The sequence below is a fragment of the Pelecanus crispus genome, chromosome 20 (genome assembly GCF_030463565.1).
Source record: "Pelecanus crispus isolate bPelCri1 chromosome 20, bPelCri1.pri, whole genome shotgun sequence".
NCBI lineage: Eukaryota > Metazoa > Chordata > Aves > Pelecaniformes > Pelecanidae > Pelecanus > Pelecanus crispus.
The window spans coordinates 7,010,888-7,036,097 of record NC_134662.1 but is presented as its reverse complement, the minus strand read 5'-3'; the positions used below and the strand labels follow the sequence as shown (position 1 = coordinate 7,036,097).

Genomic DNA, 25,210 nt, shown 5'->3' with positions numbered 1-25,210 from the left:
TCTGCATCACCCTGTTTTGTGCACAGGCAGAACACAGCAACAGATCAGTCCTTTGATTTCCTATTCCACGATCAATTTTTTTCCCCCAACCTCACTTTCCATTAAGAGGAGGCAGCTGACGAATCGACCCACATCACAGCTCCCACACTGCACCTCCAGCAGAAGCCCAAAACCTAGAGTCTGTGTAAGTGTGCCAGCAGCTCACCCTCTGACATCTTCCAATTGCTACCTGGGACCCCCAGGCCAGATGTGCCATCCCCCCGAAGCACAAGTCCGTCTGGTGAAGAAAGCCATGCTTTACACAGTAGGTGTGTGAACTGCATCCTCTTTTCTCACATAATAAATAGCTGAGCTCCAAGAGGTGATGTTCTACCTGTTATTGCATTTCATTCACTCATTTGTTGCTAGTCTGTCCATCCCTACTCCTGACCACTGTTCTAGTGCTCCGCCTGCTTCCTCGTAGCCAGTCACAGCCTGTCTCCTCCACACCATCAGATTAACCCAACAGAGAAATGCAGTTGTGCACTCTTTAGTGGTACCAGCTGACACAATGAACAGAGCACCAGAAACAATGATGTTCCCCCTGCAAAGTTGTGGATATACAAATATTATCACTGGCAGCAAACTCCACCCCTGCAACTGGCCTCAAGAACCTGCCTGATGATGCCAACACCTCCATCCTGACTCCACTCCACACCAGCAAAGAGTCATGTGCAAAGTCCCGGTTATATTTGGTTTGGTAAAGTGCAAGACACTGCAGCAACAGAAGGCTTACTGGTGCAACTCTGTACAAGAGACGTATGTTAACTGAGACCAGCATGCCTTAAAAACACTTCTAAGATCTCTTCAGGGATGCTTTGAGGCCACCAGAGGATGACAACAGATGGGAACTATGCGTGTCGCATCTCGCTCTCCAATACCCACCTCTGTCCATCACGGGAAGCACTGGGAAACATATGGGACCCAAACCAGCCTCCTCCAGCCACAATTAAAAAAGAAGCCAACAGCAGCTGCTAGTGTCTTAGACCATTCACGTTGAAATCTACCATACAACCTTACAGTGCAATACTACACAGCAAAGCGTAAGGTAGATATATCAGACTCGTCCAGTTCATTACAGGGATTGGTATAATGAGGGCACACTGAATAGCCTGTTCTTCTGAAAAGAAACCAATCTAGCCTCTTTCCCCCACAGTCCATCATACAGCAGGTTGGTGCAAGTTCAGAGATGGCGTTGCTACAGAGAGGTACAGGAAGCCCTTGGATGCAATTCTTCTCAGAGAACCTGCTCAGTGCTCGATGAGGAAATGTCCAATAACCTCCATGCAGCATACGGGTTGAGTTCATCCTGGTCTCTGCAGAGCGCCCACACGTACAGCATCCGCAGAACCTTGTCCTGGAAGGAAAATCCTGTTGTTAGAACGTGCATGGTGGTCACAGACCTCCTAGCTCAGAGCTGATGGGGACATGCTCCACACTTCCTCCAGAGATTGTGATTTCACTCGCTGGTTCTAAGCCCAGAGGTCCCAAATAAGGATAGCTCCAGCAACATCTACTGATTGTGGTTAGAAACTTATCACAGTCAGGAACAGATAAACTTTTTATTTCCAAAAACAGAATTAGGGTTTCCATATATCTTTGGCTGACATACATTAACTGGCACCACTGCCAAGTTTGATAATATTTGACCTTGTTTTATTATATTATATTATTATATTTGACCTTTTAATTTGTATTTAAATATAAATTTCTGGTTTCAAATGGGTTCAGCCACCAGGCTGTACTGCTCTCTGTAACCTTCAGTAAAGTTTAGGCTCTTTCCTGCGGCTATAAGCCTGCCTCTCCCACATCAGCCCGTGAGTTGCATCCCCTCCCCACAGCTCTATCACCAGCTCTCACACTTCAATTTGAGCAGCTCAAATTAACCAGAAATTATCATCATCAGGTCTGAGGAGAGACAGAGAGTAAAAAAACCCAACATTTATCAATGAAAATCAGATCATACCAAGTCCAGCCACAGCGTTAGCCACAGGCACACGCCAATTCTGCAACCAAATCTTTGCAACCCCATCCCACCGGGGCAGGGGGAGGGAGCGAGCGGCTGCGTGGTGCTGAGCTGCTGGCTGGGGCTAAAGCACGACAGCTGTGCAGAAGGTGCTTTCGCTATACGGGGTTACAGACCGAAACAGAACTGGAAGTTTTTCCATCCTTGATGCATGTAATGAGAATGCCAGCAGTTTTGGCCACAGTAAGTGAATAAGGATGAAAGCCGTATCTCAGTACATCCCGAGGCCATCACTCATGGTCTTAAGAAAACAACTCCCTCAAGAGTCACTGCAGCTACCTGTGACAAAGTCCCTGCCTCTCCCAGGAGAGAGGTGACACTGCCCATGAGAGACTGGGCTGGCACAGTGTCACAGATCCATTCTGCAAATCAAAGGTTATTTTGATTTTATCACTTAGCCATTAACCATGGAGAGTACTTCCCTCAGATAAGGAAGTATCACCGAGGGATCTGACTGTGCACTGGCTCAGCTCCCAGCTGTGTACTTAACTACTATATTTTTGATCGAATGTGTGAATCTTTATAGGTTATAATTTAGGTACACAAATGTGAGGGGGGAGACCTTCTGTACCAGACCAGTCATTAGAGAACTAATGCTTTAGAAGTATCACATATCATAAAGTCATACTTTTTCTTGCTCAGTGTTTCAGAAGATTAACTTGCTTCAGCTTTGCTCAGAAGTGTTAAAAGTGATTGAAAACTTGAGTCATACAGATGTTTGGGATATGTCAGAAGAAAGCAGAGGGGACAAGAGAAGAAAAACAACAAAACTTTTGCCTGCTTGAGACAGGCTATACATTGATGTACTAGCCACAGCAATGCTAACAGATCTGTCCTGGGTATAAAACACTAAGTACAAGCTCAAGATGAAGTGGGTAACATAACTGATTTAACATTGCCAGTGGAACCTTAATTTGTATGATTTTTGTGATTTGTGATTTTCAAAGTCCATTTTGTAAGATTGTGTATGAAAGGCAATTTAATCATGCACTTCAGCATCAAAGCTCTGCTACATCTGGAAAAGTTTATGTTCTTGAACATAGGATTTCTGAAGGGATGAATAGCAGATAAGCTTAGAGTTGCTGGTGATCTCAGCATGCAGTAGTGAGCAAGTAACACAGCTTTCTTCCTGGAAATGAGACGTGATGAAACATAAAAATTACGTGTTTCCAAAGCAGAGAGATTTCTGGTTTTCTAATCTGGTACTTTTATTAATAGGGTACATCTTAATCCTCAATGTACAGTGCATGCTGCTGCATATATTCACAGAAGTGAGACAGCAAACGTGTGGACTCCCGAAGGCAGATTTCTATCATGGCCATGCATGCAAGGTGAAAATTTGTCCTTTAATCCCACAGTCTGCTATGACAAACAGCATCCTGTCTCACAGTCCTTCAGGACCTAATTTTAAAAAGATTCCCTTGACTTCGCAGCATTGCTCGATAGGTTGTCTAAGGCCTCATTTTCCCAGATTGATTTAGCGGTGCTCCACGGAGATCCCCTACGTTAACCACCACAGGACCTGGTCCAAGCCTGTCACAGGCTGCCTGGCCTCCCCACATCTTGCTGGGGGTGAGCTTGCAGCACAGCAGCGGGAACTTGAACAATTGCAACCAGGTAAATACCACAGAAATTACAGGCATATGATTCCTATTTAGAGAGTTTACAATTTGAGGCTCCTTTTCCCTAGAATGTCATTTGTCCAATACTCTGCAGGAGCAGCTCAGCAGTTAACACCAAATCATAGTTACCAGTCAGCCTGCATCTGACGTTTGATTAAAGCTGAAGTTTTGTTTCCAATGAAGAATTTTAATGCATCTCCTTGATTTATTGCTGCTCCAGAGAAATCAGACAGCAAACAGACTTTGATATCCTGTTCAATAATTATCACATCAATATCTATCTTCTAGGAATGCAGTAATTTAATGCAAGAAATCACTATATCAGCTGTTCCTCCCCTGCAGTCGATGTGACAGGTTGTATATCAGTCCAGATGGGCCCCATCATTAAAATTAGTCCTGTTTTTTGTAAACTTACAGCCTAGACTAAAAAGAATGACTGCAAAAAGCCAATATTTATTAAATGCATGTATTAATTTTAATGGAAGTCTACTAGAAAATGCCAGCTGCAGGCATCTCACAATGTCCCCCATTATATATCATTAAGCTACTTAAACATTGCACAGACACAATACAAGCCAGAGCTGTCTGGAGCCACTTGAGAACAAAGGTATTCCAGAAAATGCACGGGCTCCTCGAGCCTGCTGTGTCATTAATTCTGGTAACAAGCATATTCTGTGGTTACGTCTGACAGGCTCAGTCTAGCATCGCTCACAACAGAATATGCAGGCTGGACTCGCAGTGTTAAAAGCTAAACCGCAGTGAAGTACAATCCACAGAGATGCCAGAGATTCGCTGCCCAGACCACCCCATGTCAGAAGTTCCCATTAGAAGCCTGTACCACGCACAGCATTTAACACAATGGATATGGGAGAGTTTTAGTAAGTGAAAGCTCGCGGCACCGTAAGATATTTTGTACTAGTGTAGGGAGGCAGCAGCCCAAACCATGAACTTGTACTTCCAGTTGTTTACAGTGATTTTCCCCATCTCCTGCAAAACAATTTAAGTAACTCCAGCTCCCACCCTGTTTACCAAACATCTTTGTGCTCTGTTCTTACAGTGCCCTTCGTGTAAGGAAAAGGGAGGAAAAAAGAACAGGATCAAGTGTAAGCTGTGTGACGGAGCTTCAGTCAACAGCAGGACAGTTCAAATCTGCCCCAGAGGGTGCCAAAGGAGCAGAACTCACAGGAGACAACTGCAGGCAGCGAGTGTGCTGGCCAGGCACAGAAGCAACTGGAAGGGAAAGCACCGCCAGTGGCCATAGCTCCAGCTCCTCTCCTCACTGTGAATTTCAAATACCCCTTCCTCTGTCCATTCCAGATGTTTGCAGACTCTCTTCATATATGATAATTCTCGATTAATGGCTCGTAACACTTGGAGTCTGACAGGAATAAACAGCCCACCCTGGCTGAACCAAGACCTCACCCACAAGATGCAGTGGATGCAGTATGTACAGACACGCACTGCTCTAGCTGCGCCTAGATGAATCCGTAACAACCGAGATGCCTGGCAGGGGAGCCAAGGAAAGCACATACAGCCGAAAAGCATCACTTACCGGATCACCTTCCACCACTTCCCCTTTCTGGTTCTTAATTACCATCACGACCTGAGCCTGAAAAGTGATGATTAATACTGGTCCCTGCTCCATCATCTTCCCCATAGCCAGCTGCAATGAAAGAAAATTCCATTAGAAAACAGACAATTTCTGCAGATTAATGTAAAAGCATCAAGTGTTTAACACAACTGTTATGGCTTGACGCAGCTAGCAATCCCATCTTCTCCCCGAGCTGAATCTAGTTCTTTTAATCAGGTTATACCTGCTCTGTTAATACAGATGCTGTAGACCTTATTGCAAAGCATTTTCCCCAAAAACTTTCCCTGTACTTAAAAGCTTTCCCAAAATTCTTCTGAAAGTTTTCATAGTTTTTCCAAGTCTAAAAATCTGGGAAACATGAACAAGCTCTGTTCCATTATTTCCAAATTGAAAACCAAAAATAAAAGAAACTGTGATCCTAAAAAAAATTACATTTTGTGAAGAAAGTACCTCAACTGAAGTTTTTTCTCTTGCTTTTAAATTGAAGTTGTACTGAACCAGATAAAAAGAACTAAGTAACAGAAAGACTTCAAGGCGGGAACCTTTTGTTTGACAGGATTTTCTTCTGTATTCTAAGGTCACTCCATTAAATATTTAAAGAACTTATTAACTGAAATGCAAAGAGGAATGGAGAACTAAGTTTTGTTTCCCAAAACTGTACTCTTAAAAAAATACAGCCTTCTTTCTGCCTCTATTGTGGGAATGCAGTATGCTACAGAATAACGTCTTGCTCTTGAGTAACTCTGGAGTTACTGACTCTGTTACCCAAAAAGATAATCATACTACCACAAACATAAGGTAGCATGTTTATACTCTTTTGTATACGAGAGATACTGTTTCAAAAACATGGCATTTTATCACATAATAAAGAATGTATCACAAGAGACAGTTACAAGCCCGTGCCATAATTCACAAAGACATACATATACACACACATACATCTTTTCTTTTTTTTTTCCACTCTCCCCTGAGGAAAATTCAGCATTACTGCAATGCTCTTTTGCTTAATGCGAGGGAATCGGTTCCCTAGCTCTGCAGTAACTCACACCATCCCAGTCCACACTGCATTTCTGGAACTGACCTGACTCATTCAGCAATGCATAATGCCTTCCACCCAAAGTATCAAAAAACAGAGCTCACAGCTCTTTGTCAGACCAATTTCCATGACAGGCATTTTATATGACGCCACTTGGCATTGAGAATTTGACAACATAAATTTGCATTCAGGTTTCAAGGAGGAGGAGGACCGTATCACTGACTATGCTGTATCCCTTACGGGCACCAAGGCTTCCATACTGGTATTGCTTTATTTTTTAGTACTGTGATCCCCAAAAAACCCTATACAAGACAGTATTTATATCACTTCTCCCACACTAAGTTCAGAAACCCTGTTTCACAAGTCACATACTTAAAACTACATCTAGGCAGCCAAATAAATAGTCCTAAGAAATATCAAGGATCTAAAATTCCATTAAATTTAAAGGCAATAGTTCTCTAGTGAAGTAGAGAGTGCTTAAGTAAGTACATGAGTTCAGATGCTTATGTTTGAAAGGCTTGATTTTAATTTTAATGCTGCAAACTTTGCAACGTGTGAATTCCCTCAGATCTTCTAAATGTTGGGTTTTTTTCCAAACTCACTGAACTGTTTTTCTGGATGAGATCACTCAACATGTTGCCATAAATCTCCTCTAAGGAAAGGCGTTTAAAAATTTAAACACACAACACCCTTTATCCCCTTTTCTTGCAATACAGGCAGCATAACAAGAACTGTACTCATTTATGTTCCGGATCAATCATCTTCCAGCTAAGAAGATGCATTCTTGAGAAACTTCACATGAAAATACAGGCATCTAAAACAAGTTAATAACAAAATGTCTTTCCAGCCACCAAGCCACCACTCAGAATCTGGGCACAGCTCTACACTAATTAGCACCTACAAAAGAAAGAAGTTATTTAGCATACAATGAAATCAAGTCTCCTAGACACTAACAATACAGAAAAAACTTTGATTTAAATCAAAGATGCTTAGAAAAAAGCAATCATGTTTATTACTTCCATAGCTTCAGTTTTGGTAGACTACATTATTTATTGCTGAAGATAATCAAGAGAATTGCAGATGCCATGGAAATTTTCTTGCTCATTTGGCACACGCTTGCAGTTAATATCCAGAGTTACTGAAGAGGTAGGAATGGCTTCCTCTGAACCCAGATGGATCAGAGAAAATAAGAAGCCCATCAAGACCAAAAGGCAAAACAGTCCTAGGAAAAGGACCAGACTTTAGCCTTTTGTGTTAGGAGATGCCCTGTAGATGATCTTCTTGCTCCCTGTGAAGATGTGTGGTCATTAACCAAGTCACTTCTCGCTGTTCTTTTGTAGGGCTACACAGGTGAAACTAAGTCTCTTGCTGTAGGACATTTGCTCAGGTGTTTCTGGAGTTCTCCTGCACCCACTCCAGTTTTTTAATGATGCGGGCACAAAAAGAGAAACTCCTGCACAGGGCTGCAGACAGAGAAAAGTCTCACCGTCAGTAGTCCTCCTTTCAGCAAACCACCGACAGCATCAGACTTTGTTCTCTTGGTTTTCCATGACGGCTGCTGAATTCTTCCTGACTTCTTGTCTTGCAGGGGTGTAACCGCAAATAAGAAACATCTGGCCAGCAAATACACGCAACAACATCTGGAACAGCTCTCACTTTCTGAACAGCATCCTTTTATCACCATGCTCCATTTCCATCTCTGCCTGAAAGCTTCCAATCCTCTGCTTCCTTATCTTGGACCAGATCACCTCTGGGTTTAGACCCCTATTAAGTAGCTCTGTGTTCTCTGTTCCTACAGGAATGACCCTGCAGCTGGCGTTACGGTAATTGTCTGAATGGATCCAGTGTATAATTTTATTGAGGATAATACTGCACAGTTGCAGTATATTGGACAAGTATACCACAATACTTGATTCCAACAGAAGCATGTAGTGAATGTTGCTGCCTTTGAGTTAGCACCTTTGATGACAAAGGCAAACAGCCGATCTGACTTCAGACTATTTCCATGTATTTTTAAAGCAGTAGTGTACAGCTGCCCTGCTCCCCTCTTCCCCTTGCACATTTGAGGCAAAGCTGGTTATGGGATATGAAAGGTATGACTAAAGGTGGTAATTTCTTTGAGATACCTTTGCCACTGAAGGAAAGAAAGATCTGAAAGAAAACTAGGGCGCCAGTGACAGATCGACACTAAAGACTTAATTAAATGAAAGTACTACTGTAGACTTACTGCTAAGCGCAACAATAACACCTCTGGCTCCTCAATAAAGGGGAATGCGGAGAGCATTATGACTGTGCAGACATTTGGCCAGAGGCCCCAGCTACCAACGCGGCTGCTAAAGAGGCAATGGCTCCCCTCACAGCCATTACCTCCCCGCTCATCAAGAGCCATCCAGAACAGCAGTTAAGTCTCTCTAACAGCCATTCCTGCACGGCACAACACTGAGTCACAGAAGTACTGCGCATTATCGTCCAGGGCAAGCACCAACAAAGCCCTTCATGGAAGCACTGGGTCAGTGCTATTTGCCTTTATTATTAGCCTTTCTCAATCTATATGCTGGTGATTAAGACCAAGGTGCCCTGACAGAGAGGAGACAAACCACAATGCTGTAACTGAGGCTTGATCACACAGTAGCGAATCTGTCCCATGAGCTCTCCCTTCCAGCAGCGGTGATCTGTTAGCAGAAATGCCAAATACCAGAGTAGCATGAGGCAAAAAACCCCAGCAGTCACAGCAAAGAAGAAAACCCCTCCTCAGGTCCTGAGTTTCTAATTCATCTCCCAAGGTGAAATATAGAAAAGGACACTCACATCAATGTTGTCAATGTCAAGAATCCTGGAGTGGAACTGGAGACCCATGGCTTTGGCTTGCTGGATTGGATGAGCAAGCTGACTGTAAGTCTAAATGAAGGAACAAACTTATGTTACACGTTTGAATTTGTTCTGTCACAAAGAAAAAGGCATTTTCTGCTTAGAGAGAACCATCAAAAAAGGCAAGAATAAAAGTCAGGTTTTTGCAAATATGCTGAACACGTATGTCTTGCAAGGCATCAAACAGCTACATCAAATGCTTTGGGCTTCACATAACCAAATTCTCACTAAAAATCCCATCGCCCCTGGACAGAACAGGAGATCCATCATTCACAATAGAGTATGTACATCAAGTGCACCTGATAGCCAAGGCACTTGCAATTCTCATTTGACAGCAGACAAGGAGAAACAGTCTGGGAACCAAGCTATTTTCCTAATACCCAGCCAGACCCTGGAGGCAGACCAGCATTTCCTGGCTCCTTTTAGGCACATGCACATATGCTTCATTATTTATGCATCAAGAACTGTTGTTGGGGATAGTGAATTTCTACTTGCTTCAAGCATTATCACCATATCCTTGGCAGGTATAAACAAACAGGAGGCAGTCCCTACCTACCTCCCCACCACAGATCTTCTAACCTTCATCGCAAGCATTTAAATGCAAACATCCCATGCAAGTATTCTGGCAAAGTCACTATGTGAATTTGGAGTTACAGATCAGGGATTATGAGGACAGCAGGCAGACAGCTCTGTGAGCCACAAACTATACCTAAGTCAGTGGGCTGGCAGCAACCTGCAGCTCGGTTGGTATACCTGCCACTTAAATAAGTTTTTGCCTTACCAGTTTGTATTCCAACATTTTAGTGACCGGTATCACAAAATGAACACTTGCGGTATGATTCTGCTCAAGAGCCTTTCTCCCCTGGATTCTCATTAATAGGACTCCCATTTCCTCCCTTGGTTTATTTTACAGATGATTCTTGATTTATGAGCTTAATTTATAACTACAACTAGCTTAGAAGGGTTTGGGTTTTGTCTTATAAACTGCAGTGAATCTGCTACTTCCCTCTAGAGATTTCAGAGGAATTCTATGGTGTCATTTCACAGGTTGCTTGAACCAATAAAGAGCTTTCTTTACTTTCAGACTGCTTTAAATATCTTACTCTTACATACTGCAATACTGTTACAAAGATGTTAATCACAAAAAATTAAATACAAAAGATTGCCTCTTCAGTGTGTGCATTTCCAGCCCTCTGGTGGTGGTGATCAGTAAGGAGAACATTCACTTTAACCAATTAAATTCTTTAGAAACAGAACAACTCTGGCTCTGTGTTGCCTACAACACAATTATTTTGGAGCAGAGTGAAGACCGGAACAAGTGTCCATCTATGTTGTCAGGAAAGGATCTGCTTTCATGAAGTTAAGTGGACAATAATACAATCACTGAATTGCAACCAATTCATATTCACTGTTTCAAGAAGTGGATCCAATACTGAAAATCTATCCCAGTACAAAAACAAAACCAGTTTTTGTACAACAAAACAAAATTCAGTTTTCTGCAGTGAGATTATCCAGGCTGCAGATTATCTATGCTGCAATTCCTGAAAAACGTCAGCCTGCCAGGATTATTTGCTGGGATACTGCAGTGGAGTTGTGTTTGTGTGGTAGCTCCAGGGACAGCTTGACTCTCTAAGCAGAAAAGCGTCACCTTTTTGGATCAGCTCAAATGCGTCTCACCTTCTCACCCCATATCTGGGACACATGCTCTACTAAAGCCCATCCAAATCAAGAACGGCAGTGCAGAACTGGAGCTAGTTAGATTAGTTTGAGCTTAGCTCTTGATTCGCTACGTGTCTCTAAACAGCTCTCCTCTCATATCCAGACTATTCCAGAAGTCCAGCACGTACACTTGACTGAGTTAGTGTTTTATACTATGAACATGTTAGATGGAGAAGCATCTGGGCAAAGCAGGTAAGCAACATCATAGATACAAGAGTCGGACAGCTTGCAAGCAAAGAAAGCACAACACACCTACTTACAAGAGAGAATCATAACCTTTTCAGACGTTTTTTAGTAGCTCTACTTACCGCTTCATAGCACCAGTCTTTGAGGATATCAAGCTCTCCAGATATCATAGCCTAAAAGAGAAAATCAAGTAAAATATGAACATTTTAAAACACCTCCCGCCGTATTTTTTCAAATCCCCTATTTTCACTCTGTCTTTTCTGACATACTGTTACAGTGAGAGGAAGAGGAAATATATCCATTTATACCTGAGGTCACATGCTTCATCAGTGCTATGCTTTGAGTGGTTTTATACTTTAGTCTTTAAAAATATTAAGTTCCACATACTTCCTTGACTAGTGCCAGAAATATTTTCACTGAACCACGTCATGACCTGGTCTTCTTCCCAAGCAGTTACAGATCACTTAGAATCCAGTAGTACATAGTACATTCTTCCCCTTACCAATATTTGGTATCATCATTTGCCCCATACTGTTTATTCACCTACTTCAGTTTGTTCCCTCTGATGCCCATATCACTTCTCATGGGAGAAGACGGTTAGTTGTTTTTGAGGCCAGAAAAAAAATTTGCTAGTCTACTAAATTATGAAATACGGTTTTAAACTAAATTGTTATGTGGGATCCAACTTCCTTTTCCCAAGGTTATCTCATGTTCTGTGCAAAGCTGGATGCTTGAGAAGCAAATATTGTCCCAGCTTTTAATTTTAGCATCAGAGAACTAAAAGAAAAATCTTCCATGCTATAGTAAAGGAAAAAAATAAAACAAATGCATCATACTCTAACCCCATCTTACCTCCAAGACATTGGGGATTATATCATACTCGCATTGCTTTAAAAAACGATCTTTGTCAAAGGATGGATCCACTTTGAGTATCTCTGTCAAAACCTCAGACATTTCTGTCTTCGAGAACAATCCACCTAATAAAACAATTCAGTGAGACTGGTGGCACAACAACTGTCATCAGAAAACAAGAGAAAGACCTTTGGTTATATGCCAGAGGGAAGGAAGAGTCACCTGGGAACAAGTGCAGACTTTAGGTTATGCTTGAGATTTATCTCATACAAGCACTTGTCACCACACTGCACTTTGATCCAGTAGCAGGTTGCTACACTGCATGATGCTGGATAATGATCCACACAGAATATTATAAAGCTCCAGAATCTGTCCGAAAGGTTAGTAACACATGCAGGACAACAGCACTAACAGTCACTAGGAACAGAGCTAAAAGGCTAGAGATGCACTTTCACAGCAATGACGAAACATTACCTATTAAGTCAGTGACTTTGTCTGTGACAGCTCTGGAAGCTCGAATGAATGCATTATCACTTTCATCATACTTCATTTTCATTTCAAAGAACCCTGAAAGGAGAGTAGATGTGAGCAGCAGTGTCCTTCTCCTACATTTCTGAATTAGGAAACAACATGCAATGGGTTGCAGGTCAAACCTGCTAGTTCTCTTCTAAATCTCTTTGTTGATTAACAAGTTTCAATTTCAACAGTTACTTTTCTCCTCATCTTCCTGCAATGTTCCTAACTATCAATAACTGTCACGAGGAGAACGGTCGTTTCTCTGACTTCAGCTGCCAGAAACTCTGGACTTTCTATGCAGATTTTCAGATAGAAAATACACTAGAGTTACTTACACCAGTAACAGTCTGCTTGCACCCCTTGATTCAGTCTGCTGCAAGGGGTAGCAGGATGTGAAACCAGCACCAGAAAGTTTAACGGGGGGCAAAAGAAATCAAGAATAGACCTTAAACCTTGACAATTTTTAATAAAATAGCAATTAATCTTGCAGTTTTTAAGCAGCTGTATGTACTTCTCAACCTTGATAAGAAAGCAAGCCAAGCATGCCACAAAACTACAGAAGTCATTGATGCGGAAGGAGAACTCCTGCATAACAAATTCTCAAAGGCAGAAAGAAGGGCAGGGGCTGAATGAAAAAAAAAAGCCACTTAAGCAAGCAGGCATTGTTGCAACAAGCTAAGGGATCAACCAACCCATTATCTGTCTCTGGACATCATCAGATGGACCAGAACTGCAGAAGGTAGTTGCGGGATAATGGGCCCTGCAGGGAAGCTTCTTCCCACCACATCAATTAACAATTGGAATCCTGCCCTGAAGCTTACACTCCTTCCAAAAAACCCACAATGTTCTTGGTACAGGTGGTACACAAAGGGAGAGCACACACTGTAAAGCCTGGTGCAGCCAAATCTGCAACGTTGCCTGAATTGCAAAACCACAGTCTTGGAACTATGCATAAAATCTAGAGAATGTGCAGAGCTCGTGCAGATAGCAAAGGAGTGGATGATGCAACATGTGGGGAGTTTTAGGCGCTATGAGCATCTCTCCTCGGAAAGGTTAACAAACGGGATGTAAAAACCCATTCTTGGATACCTCCCAAGGAACTCTGCTTTAAAAAAAGTTGGGAAGGAACACAATCCAAAGTTAATTATATGTTGCACTTTTACACAATCTTTTTGTTCCTTAACAAGTCATTTACCCTGCAGTACACTGCCAGTGATTATTTTGATTTGTTGAAGGATTCTGGTCTCGGGCTTCTTTATGCCTTTCAGAAACATTAAGTGGCTAGATAACTATCATAAGTTATCGCCCACTGCTGTACAGATATTCAGTATTTTTAGGTTTTGCAATAAAAACAGAAAGGAGGCAAAGTCCCACACATTCCAGAGTTCTAAGCAGATGACAACAGAAACCAGCTCACTGAAGGCAAGATTTTTCCTCGTTATAAGCTCAAGGTCAGGAGGAAGAGATCTGCCTGCCCTCTCCCTGGTGACATGCATGCATGCATGCCCCGGCCTCTTCCCAGTGCCAGAGTAGATCTGACTAGAAAAAAAAAATAGAAAAAAAGAACAGAGTTCAGTTCTCTTTAAGCAATGGCGAAAGCAGGTCTCGGTACCTACAGGGAGCAGGGACTGATCAAAAACAATGCCTGACTGGGGGAAGGGTCTGAACACAGATGGAGCAGCTTGGAAAAGCTGCAATGTTGTCAACTACGCCTACCTCCCATTCACACCACCTCACAGCAACAGCTACAACAAAAAAAAATGGCTCTGATTTGCATTATGTTGAGACTAGTTGCACAGATGGCATCAGATCCAACACAGCAAGAATCAGAACAGGGAAAATAATGTGCTACTCCTTTGTCTTTGGAACACTTACTATTGAAGACCACATTGTTGTCCTTGAAATCTTTCCACTGCTGATACCATTTTGAGTCTTTGTGCAGCACCACACCCATGGCCTCCCTAGAAAGTGCAGAAGACATGGGTACTTGTGAACAAGTAACTTACATCCCAGTGAAAACAAAAAGGGAGGACATCCTGACGAGTATCACTGCAGCATGCAGTATCATTGAGGCTGACACACCACATAAAAGATACACAACTGGAGCAAGGCAGTAGAGAAAGCAAAGGAGCTCAGACTCAGTCCTGGCAAACGTAATTCAATAGCAAGACGTTAGAACTGAGAAAACACAACACACGCACAAGTCAGAATTTCAGGTCAGAACATTATGTACCCGCTTTATAAATTTAAGTGCCCGGTTTCACTATCGGAAGATAAGGTATCATCAGCTTATGCTGGCAAATTGCTCTTAGACCTACCTGCTCTGCTAGGTCATGCCTCACCCCACAGCCTCACTTCAGCACCTGGATTTTAACCATCCCTGGCCTGTAGTTAAGTTTTAAAGTTTTTACCAGATTATACACAGAAATATTCACCCCAAATTACATCCAATACGTACTCATTAGCTTCAAATATTCGCTCCTCTTTAATCCTCTCGCCCGAGAATTCTGTTCTTTTTCGTAGTCGCTCCGGACGTTTGTAAGGACCCGTCTGCCCTAAAACACTTTCATCTATTTCCTTCTTAACGGTTTCTACTCCCTGAAAGGAAAATATCCCTATTAGGTTGATTTACCATTTCCCCCACCCTTTCCCAGAAACTGAAAATCATTTCTGCTGAAGAAAAGGAAAAAAAAAAAAAAAAAATTAAAAAAAAAGATAAGAGATCACTTATTCTCCTCTCCCTTACTCAGCAAATGCTTCTTTGGTGATGTCAATTGACAAACACACGAGTACCACGGCTTTCTGCTTAAGACGTTAACAGTCTAGGACAGCAAATGGATGGTTGTATTGAATCAACCTGAAGAAAAAAAAAATAGACTAGAAGCTATGGACACAGTCAAACCCAGCAGCTGATAAGGGGTAACCTCTACAGAGTTTAAATTGGAATAAATCAAGTCAGAAGAAGGCAGACTTATCAGCCCTCAACAGCAGCCAGCAGCTGCTGACAGAATGACAAGCTCCAGGTAAAAGGAAGAATGATTCCTAGTATCTGAAAGTAGGGGAAAAGAAAGACTTCAGGACACCAACAACTAACTGCAAAGGCACCTGAAAGGTCAATAAAATCCAGGTTCTAGGCCCAAGCTTAAACAAACGGGAGTATTGCTTTCCCCAAAACAAAAAGAAGCCTCGCTTTTTATAGAATTCTACACACCTTCTAGCTGAGAAAGTAGCTTCAAAGCAAACTGGTTTTGCCAGAGAAGAGATATGAAAAGAAAAATCACAGTAGTTCAGGTTATACTAAAGGAGAGATAGGAGATATTCTCCCTCTTGGGTGAAGCTACATCAAGAAGAAGGACTTGATAAATCTGGACTGGTGTACATCTCATCAGTGAACAGCTACATCCTTAGTTCAGATTTTGCCAAGAGGAAGCTGCACCCTACCACAACCATTGCTGGGAATTTTGTCATACACTTCAATGGGGATTGAGACTAAAAGGCATTTTTAGTGTTTCTCTTTCATCTTGGCTGCTCTACTTTTATTACTGAACTTTTGAGCAGTACTTTCTCTAATGACTGTACCTACAAAAGCTCTGTTGCACAGTAAGTACGCTCTCCTATTACAACTAGACACATGCAGGCAGAAAGGGATTTTATATATACTCTATACACAGCTTCTTCCCAATCTGCATTTTTATTGAGGACATGTAAGTTATGTAGCCCAAAGCATCATGTGGCTTTATGGGGGCTGTTATTCTTCAACTTTATTTTATGTAGGAATTTTCTGGAGAACACACCGAGTGTCCAGTGCAGCTTTGCCAGCATAAGCCGTCCTCCCCTACTCGAAGTCAGTGTGACTGCTTCCTGAAAAACGTTACAACAGTGCGCAGGGCCTAGACAGAAGAGATGCCAGAGACCTGATAGAAATTGGAATTTAAGTGACTTTAAACATCAAGGATAAGCAAATAAAAAGCTCCAAAGCTCAGTCTGTTCCTACTGACTATAAAAGACCACCTGAGGGACGTGGCAGAGAACAGAACAAGACACAAGCCCCCGTGGATATCATCTAGCTCTAGATTATACAAATAAAATATCTCCTAAATACTGAAGCAATGGGGATCTCAAACTGACACTACTACTACAATTTCTAAGATAACGTATTTTGTTTTCTGAAGCAGTAGACCAAATATTCTAAATTCTACATACATACTAGGAAGTATAGCAAAGCTACAAGAACTACTCGCAGCCTAGAAAAGCTCTGTGAATCAGTTAAATCTGTCAATGAATCAAAAATTTTATCCATTTACAGTGAAAACAAATCTTTAAGCCTCAAAAAATGTACTTTAAGGTCCTATAAAATCATTGCCTGCTTATAAGGTCTGGCCTAGCAGCCTGCTTCATAGAAGGAACAAACAGTTCTTAGATTAGGAGGCTGCTGGAGTAAGATAACAGGTTTCATTACAGAAAAAGAAAAAAAAAATAATAGTGTATAACATGATCTGCAGCTGTGGCTAGAAGTGACCTTTAGCAGATGATGTCTTGTTAGAAACATAGAAAGAGGGGAACTGACATGACTGATGCAACTGCTACTCCGTCTGGCCCGGTACCTCCCCGTACAAGGGCCAAAGCCAATGCTTCAGAGGAAACCAGTCAAGGAGAATGCTTTTTTTTAGGCTAATTGCCAGCTGATTGGGTGACTTCAAAACATATGAGCGCTTACATATTTTCTAGAAAAGGAGAGCTTTAAGCATGCCAGTTTGACAGTCAGTAGTTCCCAAAGTACCACCAGTACCTGTCTACAGAAGACATTTACTACCCTACTCCACAAGCACAGCAACCAATTTTTCCAGTAACACACTTCAGCAGAAGCTCAGCTACTCAAGACTTACACTTTTCTAGGGTTGTTGAGTGAATGCTAGACCTGCAAAATAAATCTCCTGAATTTATCAGCTTATTCCAATGGTTCACACGGTCTTACTATAAGAGTTCTGCATTTAATTTTATACTCAGCACAAAGTCACACATAACTTCCATGTTAATGAGCTGTGTCCACAGCGCTGGGTCCTGCAGGGACATAGGGCTTACGTACCTGAGAAATAGCTTTGAAGGCTGCTGTCTTGCCTAGTTTCTCCCCTCCTTTTGTCACCGACTCCGCAGACTGCTTTGCTGTTTTTGCTGCTTCTTCCACACCTTCCTTTATCTTTCGGCCAATATCACTCTTACTTACTTCATCCAAACTCTGCAGCAAGACAAAATAGGAAAGAAAAGGTCATTTCAGGTGAAACCTTATTTTGAGTAACTCCTCTCTGTGAATGCTAAAGTCCTCCTAATGCACACTCAACAAGGCTAACCAAACCTCAGGTGAACACACAGTTACAAGTCACAGCAGAGACTCACCAGGACACCGTGGCTTGGCACTGCAGCACTATCCAACACCTTTGGGCAGAACAACAAATTTGGCTACTTGTGGAACCATACGCATTTGTAATAGCAGCTACCCACAGATTTAGAAAAAAGTATGTTTTTCTTGACATCAAAGACCAATGATGTCAGAGTTAAAATACCCCAGCCCTTTGCTTTGAAACAATCAGGTACTTCTTGCTTCTTAAGAGAAGGCACAGAAGTTGAGATAGCTCTCTGCTATGCAACTCTTCCCACAAAATTAAGAAACTCTTTTCTCAATCCAACATCTTCATATATGTCACTTGGTGTTTACAGAGCCAGAATCTCGTATGCAAGAGGTTAAAAGGACTCTGCCAGCAGCTGGTCACCCTTTTGTTTTGCACCAGCACACGAGATCCTCGAGGGTCTTGGAAATCTCACTGGCAGCAGGGAACCAATCCTGGATGGGTCACAAGCTACAACCTCAGAGGAAGAGAAACGACAGGATAACAGTACCAAATGGTTTTCCCTCTTTTCCAATGGGATTTGGCTAATAAAGATGCTTACAGCACCCTCAACAGTACTGAAAAGGTAATGGCTATGTCCACATCAGCAAAGAGCATTACGTCCAGCTCATAACCGTACACACAGTTCAGCTGCAACGCCAAGGCACGTTTAGACAGAATGAGCGCAAAGGAGCACAGCAGGGAGCGAGGACCGGGTCCACACCAACTTCACACTGCAGAGAGTTTAAGTCTAGTGTTTGGCTGGCTGTTTCTCAGCGGGGATCCTGCACCTGACTGCAAGTGTTGGGAACAACCACACCGGTTTTGGTCTTAAACCACTGCTGAAAAGGGCTAAGTTCACTCTGCTCTGAAGCAGCCTAGCTATGAGCACAAAGTCCATGCACTTCAGCTGACACATAAGGAATACCCTCCTGAAGTACCTCTCAGCTGTAACCTACTGCAGAAAATCTTGTACTTCCTTTAGGAGAAAGAGGAATAAGTTTTCGGTCACTGTTGACTTAATTACTCTCATCAGCAGGAGGGAAAAACAAGACTCAGGTGCCTGGCAGTAACTGTCAGTGTGGCAGACGCTGCAACAGCCCTTCTCCAACTCTTCTAGCTCGGTGCCACCTCCCGCGTACTGACAGGTCTACAGCAGAAGGAAGGCTAACGATAAACCCAGCAGCAGGTCTTACAGCCAGCTGACTAGCAGGGACTTTCGCCACAGAGGAGTGAGTAGGACTGGCAGCATCCACGGATCTGCTCCCTCCTCCTGCTCCTCATGGCAGCCCTGGACTCACAACAGTTGGTGCAGTCTGAGCACCAGGAATCACTGGGTTACCAGAGCAGCAGGCCCTGTCCTGTGAGTCGTTCCCTGTCTCCTCTGGAAGCAATGCAGGGAGATGCTGAATGGAAGTGGACTTGTTGACTTCACGATGGTGCCCATACTGAGAAGAGGGCAGAAAAGAGGGAATAAGGAATAAAAAGGTCTTGCACCCCACTGAGGACTGCCCAAATAGCCCAGTTTTGTACCAGCTGAATTCACAGATACCGTAACACTGCAGATCAGCTTCTACAGGTGCCACACACATCTGATTTATTCCACACTTAAAATACTATCAGGAAGGCTCCTCACGAATTTACTCCAGAGATAAAAGTCATACTAAACATTCAAATACGTCTGCTGCCTGGATGAACTCAGACAAGAAATGAAGTAAATTCAAGCACAAGCTGCAGTGCTTAGTCCCAGCCTAAATGATAACTTGAATTCAATTACTTAAAAGGAGATCTACATACAGACACAGTGATCTTTAAAGTCAGAGCCTAGAATGGAAGACATTCATACCTAACAGGCTCCTCCAGGAATTTTGTTATTCCCAAGACACACAGAGCCATGGGATCACTTACAGCACACTAACTTAGGAGAGCACTTCAGCTATACCACCAGCACTTCTACTGACAACACCCGGAGCCTCTGACGTTGCAGGTCTTTTTCGACATGGTAGTAAGAAGCCCGAAGCCCCATCACATCAGTAGCAAAAAGCGTCAGTGTGAAGAGCATCACGTCTCCTAAACAACTTTCCAGGGTGATCTTCCAGCATTGCTCTAACTGCCCTCCAGTGGAAGAGCCACCTTGAGGCTTTTCTTTCACTGCCAGACAATGCAGAACCATAAGGACCACCTCCAGTCTCCAAATTTGAGAGGAATCACTGGACAGTGCCTGTCCTCTGACCATACACTAACTGAATGAGAAATCTACCATACACTACTGCTGCAATTTTTTTAATGACTCTGGCCTTAAAGATTCAGAATAGTGATCACCTTCAGAATAGCAACCACCTTTCACCAAGAAAAAAGAAAGGATGATAATTCAAATGCACACAAAATACATAGCCTTACAGCAGAACTGTCTTAGGGAAAGGTTCTTCCATAGCTGCATTTTACCTCTTTAACTGTACCAGTTATTTCTTCAAGTTTCTTTTTAATCACTTCTGAGGTCTTCACTGTTTCAGATTCAATGGTTTTCTGTGGAAAAAAACATGCTGCATGTAACTATGAGGACAGAAAATACTCAAAAACAGTTTAGCACATAGCACACCCCATTAACACTGTAATTGAGCGCAAAAAGAGCTACATCCTGGGGAGCACACTACTTGAGTAACCAGCGTCAGCATTTCATTTTTGTAAGTAATGCTGTTTATAGTTCTTCAAAGAATGCAAAAGACATATTTAAATACTGCCAACGTTAAATTTAATGTCTCATTATTTTATCTGCTTGTTTTTTGAGAAATCCAGTGAAGGATCTGCTGGAAAGACTTTCCACTAAAAAAAACCCAAAACAAAACAAAACAAAACCCCACTACTCTAAGGCATCCATTTACCAGTCAGTATCTCCAGCCAAGCAGAACTTCTCAGAAAAATAGGCATGCTGAACTAAACAGTTCATTTGCAGAAAGATTCAAATTTACATTCAGAACACTAATAGCTCAGTGGCTGGGAAATGAAAACATCAAAGGAATTAACGAGGAAGACTTACATATTTCCTCCTTGCTTCTCGAAGCGCATCAGATTCTTCTAGCTTTTTAGCTTCATCTCGGAATTTTTTAATGCTTTCTTTCATCTCCTTGTTTTTTGCTAATTCCTGTTTGATGTTCTCCACAAAACCTGATATAAAACCCTTTCTTCCTCCAGAAGCGTAGCATCTAGACTAAAGAAAATCATTACATGTTGTAGAATCCAAAGAGACATTAAATTAAACAAGTATCAAAGCCAGCAGGTAGATTTACTTAAGCCAAGCACTGAGTCACTTCTAACATCTTAAATGTTGTGGAAAACATACAGCTACCTTGAAAAAGCAGCAGCTTACCCTCAAAACAGCCAGATGTCCAACACATTTCTAATACCCTGTGAAGTACATCTATATAGCCGTTAAAAAAAGATGCTTCTCCAGACGAAGTTTAACTCCAGAGGTTGTTCAGGCTTAAAAATTTGGTAGATGAAGTTACCAGAGCACCACTCCTGAACTCTGCCACTTGGACTCAGCTACTACAAAATTCCTTGAGTGCATCAGATATATCTTAAAAAGTGGAAACTTTCAATCTAGAACTGGCACTTCTCAGAAACATCCCCACATCTAGCAGCTCAGTACTCTAATGAGAAACCACTTTCAGCCTGAAATGAAAAAATTCAGCCATTAACCAACCTGATGGATCTCTAAAACAGGCCTGCTCATTCTATACACTGTACCCCTGTGGACTGCAGGAACTGGGTATCTTCTGGATATAAGCCATATGCCACTGATGAGACATTTCTGCAATGAAAACGTAAGATCAGGTTAGTGCACAATACAAGATGACAGCAGTCTTAAAAGAGCCAAGGAAGAAAGGAAAAAATACTGCAAAGAGACAATATTCACTGGTCTTCTGGGAACACATCCTAAGTGCTGCCAAGAAACGTTGAAGGCTGCTTTGATCAGAGTCATCCATAAAAACTCTGTCATGCGTTTGAGCAGCACTACATCTACTTACAAGTTCATTTCGATAAAACCAAAGTCACAGACCAGAACAGGGCAATACACTTTTCACAATCACTTGAGAAAACGTACGTGCTTCACAGAACCCTGATTTTATGAAAACAGTAATGCACAAGTGTTCTGGTTTCAGCTGGGATAGAGTTCATTTTCTTCCTAGTAGCAGGCATAGTGCTGTGTTTCCGATTTAGTATGAGGATAATGTTGATAACACGCTGATATTTTAGTTGTTGCTCAGCACTGCTTATGCCAGTCAAGGACTTTTCAGTTTCCCCTGCTCTGACGGGTGCACAAGAAACTGGGAGGGGGCACAGCCAGAAGAGTTGATCCAAACTGCCCCAAGGGCTATTCCATACCATACGGCGTCATGGGCAGTATGGAAACTGGGGGAGGGTTGGCCGGGGAGCAGCGATCGCTGCTCGGGAGCTGGCTGGGTATCGGTCAGCGGGCGGTGAGCAATTGCATTGGGCATCACTTGCTTTGTATATTATCATTATTAGTACTATTTTACTTTATTTCAATTATTAAACTGTTCTCATCTCAACCCAGGAGTTTTCTCATTCTTGCTCCTCCAATTCTCTCCCCCATCCCATTGGGGCAGGGGGAGTGAGCGAGCGGCTGCGTGGTGCTGAGCTGCTGGCTGGGGCTGAACCACGACAACAAGTAAATCCAGCCTTGAGTTGAAACATCTGTTAGTGATGAGAAGCGTATTGTTTTTCCTAGGCTAACTGGCTCCAAACATAACTTTCTCCCAACTGTGGGGGAAACCCAGGACACCTCTGCATGTATTTGTGCTGCCTGAAGTCAGAGACAAACACCTTCTGCCTCAAGTCACAGAACAGAAAAGATACACTAGATCACAGAATGATCACTGAGAAATTCTGCCGCACCTTGCTGAGATCACAAGCTGCAAATTCTTGCATCACGTGGCTAATCCTTCAGTCCATCAACCTATACTGAAAGCAGACTACGCAGAGCTTGTAGATTCTTGCCTTTACTGCCTTAAAATGGTCCTTCAGCACTAACCTAGCTCCTCTTTCCCAGTCTGGGAAAACCTGTTCAGCCTATACTTGGCCTCCAGTCAGGCAAAAGCTGCACCTTTTACCTCAAACCAACCTCCTGTTCTTGATGGGCCTGTGTTACCAAATCATGCAACCTGAGCTCTTTCTCTGCAAGACCATCTCTCAAACTGCTCACTCTAAAAAAATAAAAAACCCCACAAAACAAAACATGGGCAAATGCAATGGGCTTTACCATTAAAAGACTTTGGAAAGCGATTAGTACGCTGAGAATATTTAATTCTGTGTCCAAGCTAACAATAACATGTCCACCTCTTTATCAGGCTCCTAGATGTTGAAAAGGTTTTGTAAAGAGCCATACTGTCCGGTCCTGTGGCTTCGGTGACAGCACTGCCAAACACCACAAGCTAAATCCAGACTTTACATCTGAGAAGAAATAATGGCCTAATTACTCCACATATCCTGCTGGCCCAAAGACATGCGTTACATTAACTAACTGGTTTCCACATTTCTAATAAGTCACATCTTTTAAATTCAGCTCCCTCTTATTTATTGCCTCTGTAGTTAGACCTAAGTTGGATTGCTGAAGTTTAAAGAAGGAATGCTCTCCATAGCCTATCTTTGAACCTTGCTACCCGAGTTGTCACTGAGGCCAGGATTTGTAGCAAGCAAGGATAAGCTAGATGTTAAACGCATACCTTAAAAATCTGTATTAACTGTAAGAATGGCATTAAAGCTTGGGGCAGACTGCCTGCTGGATTTAACTGATTGTAGTTCTTGACCAAAAGGCACATTTCTTCCATGCTACTGAGCAGAAATGCTTAATCCCACATTTAACTTTGGGCACAAAAGATCAACCACCTTCTAAGCGCGTCGCATGGCTTTTAAAGCCAGAATCTTTGCGTTCAGTTCACACATCCATTCACCCACTCAGCACACGGGAAAAACTCATGCTTCAATTTAAATCGCGCAAGAGGCCATGAGTGGAGCAGTTCAGCATCACAGACAGCTCTGTGAAGACTCTCCGGAAGCTCCAGGTCCAATCTGGGCTACACGGGCCTGGGCTGTCCCTTGCTGAGCTTGACAGCAGAGCAAGCAGGGACACCGAAGGGGGAAAGGAGCCAGCGCCCGGTTCCACCTGCGCCCAGGCACCCTCACTACAGGCCTGAGAGCCCTCAGGGCAGGACCTGAGCCAGGCCAAGGCAGGCAGGGCCCTCAGCGGCCCCGGCGCCTCAGCGACCCCGGCGCGGCCGGGCAGGGGGTGAGAAGGGAAGGGAGAGCAGGGAGCCGGCACCGGGCCACCGCTCCGGGCAGCACCCGCCACCCCGGCCCAGAGCACCGGGCGCTCTCCGTGCCGGCCCGGTACCGCCACGGCGCTCAGCGCCGGCGTTCCGCCTCACGGCATCCCCGGCTCCGGGCCGCGCCTCACGGGGCGGCGGGCGCGGCCCGGCGTCGCCTTCCGCCGCCCCGCCGCAGTCCCACGGCGCCTCTGCGGCCCGTGAAACCGGCCCGGCCCTCAGCGAGGGCAGCGGCTTCCCCGGCCGCCGCCCGGCGCTCACCCGGCAGCCGCCAGCCCCCGCCGCCGCCGCCATCTTCCGAGCTCGGCGTGTGACCTTCGCGCGGCGCCGCGAGGTGACGTCACTGCCGCGCGCCGCCCGGGGACACGTGGCCGGGGAGGGCGGGAGCAGCAGCGCGCGGGTGCGGCCCCGCGGAGGCCGCTGCCGGGACCCCGCCCGCGCGCGCGCCCACGTTTGTGTCGCGAAGCGAAGCGCGGCGGCGGCGACAGCGACAGCGACAGCCCCCTCCCCCAACACAGCTCACCCCCGGCGCTTCCCTGCCGCCGCCGCCGCTTTAGAGCCGCAGAAGCGCTTCGGCTGGAAGAGACCGCCAAGAGCCCCCGGCCCGCCCATCCGCCTACACCACAAGCCCACCCTAAACCAGCTCAGGGGTAGAGGAGACTGAACCCCGTCCCAGGGCCGCCTCTGCCCCTCTTCTGAACGCCTCCAGGGACGGGCACTCCCCCACCTCCCCGGGCAGCCTGTTCCGATGCTTGAAAAAGGAAGCGGAAACTTTATTAATGGAGTGTAATGCAAACACTCGGAGAACCACGACCGAGTGTAATCCGGCAGTTTCATCGCACAAGTACTTCCATGGGTGTGACCGAGGCGTGAGAGGCACGAGAAGGGGCTGCTGGAAAGGGCAGCTGCCTCTTAAGCGAGAGTTTCTTCACTGAGAAAGCAAAGCTGGTTGGAAGCATGCAGAAGGCATTCTTGAAGCTTAGGCAGAGGCGGTTGGAGGGGAGAAAGGGTTAAGAGACCGAGA

General features: G+C 43.9%; 1 protein-coding gene across 2 annotated transcripts; it reads right to left on the bottom strand.

Moving 5' to 3' along the window:
- Positions 1 to 872: 872 nt before the first annotated feature.
- Positions 873 to 24,480, bottom strand: TIMM44 (translocase of inner mitochondrial membrane 44). 2 transcript variants are annotated; one of them, XM_075723654.1, is made up of 14 exons: positions 23,583 to 23,682; positions 22,986 to 23,065; positions 21,543 to 21,650; positions 20,877 to 21,047; positions 20,285 to 20,365; positions 17,542 to 17,691; positions 14,914 to 15,053; positions 14,331 to 14,416; positions 12,414 to 12,506; positions 11,940 to 12,064; positions 11,210 to 11,260; positions 9,123 to 9,212; positions 5,240 to 5,350; positions 873 to 1,396 (listed from the first exon to the last, which is right to left on the bottom strand). In XM_075723654.1, the coding sequence occupies exons 1-14, from the start codon at positions 23,680 to 23,682 to the stop codon at positions 1,277 to 1,279; spliced, it is 1,506 nt and encodes a 501-aa protein (XP_075579769.1). In that variant the 3' UTR covers positions 873 to 1,276. The 2 variants fall into 2 exon arrangements, with proteins under 2 accessions (XP_075579769.1, XP_075579770.1); XM_075723655.1 differs by lacking the exons at positions 22,986 to 23,065; positions 23,583 to 23,682 and adding an exon at positions 24,448 to 24,480.
- Positions 24,481 to 25,210: the final 730 nt, after the last annotated feature.

Bases quoted from the DNA above. Each gene is read 5' to 3' on its own strand.
- TIMM44 (XM_075723654.1), bottom strand. From the start codon at position 23,682: ATGTGCCTTTTGGTCAAGAACTACAATCAGTTAAATCCAGCAGGCAGT. The intron at 12,507-14,330 runs GTAAGTGTTCCA...CTCTCCTTTCAG, and splicing joins CAACAATGTGGTCTTCAATA to GGTTCTTTGAAATGAAAATG. The intron at 9,213-11,209 runs GTAAGTAGAGCT...TCCTTCATTTAG, and splicing joins AAGACTGGTGCTATGAAGCG to ACTTACAGTCAGCTTGCTCA.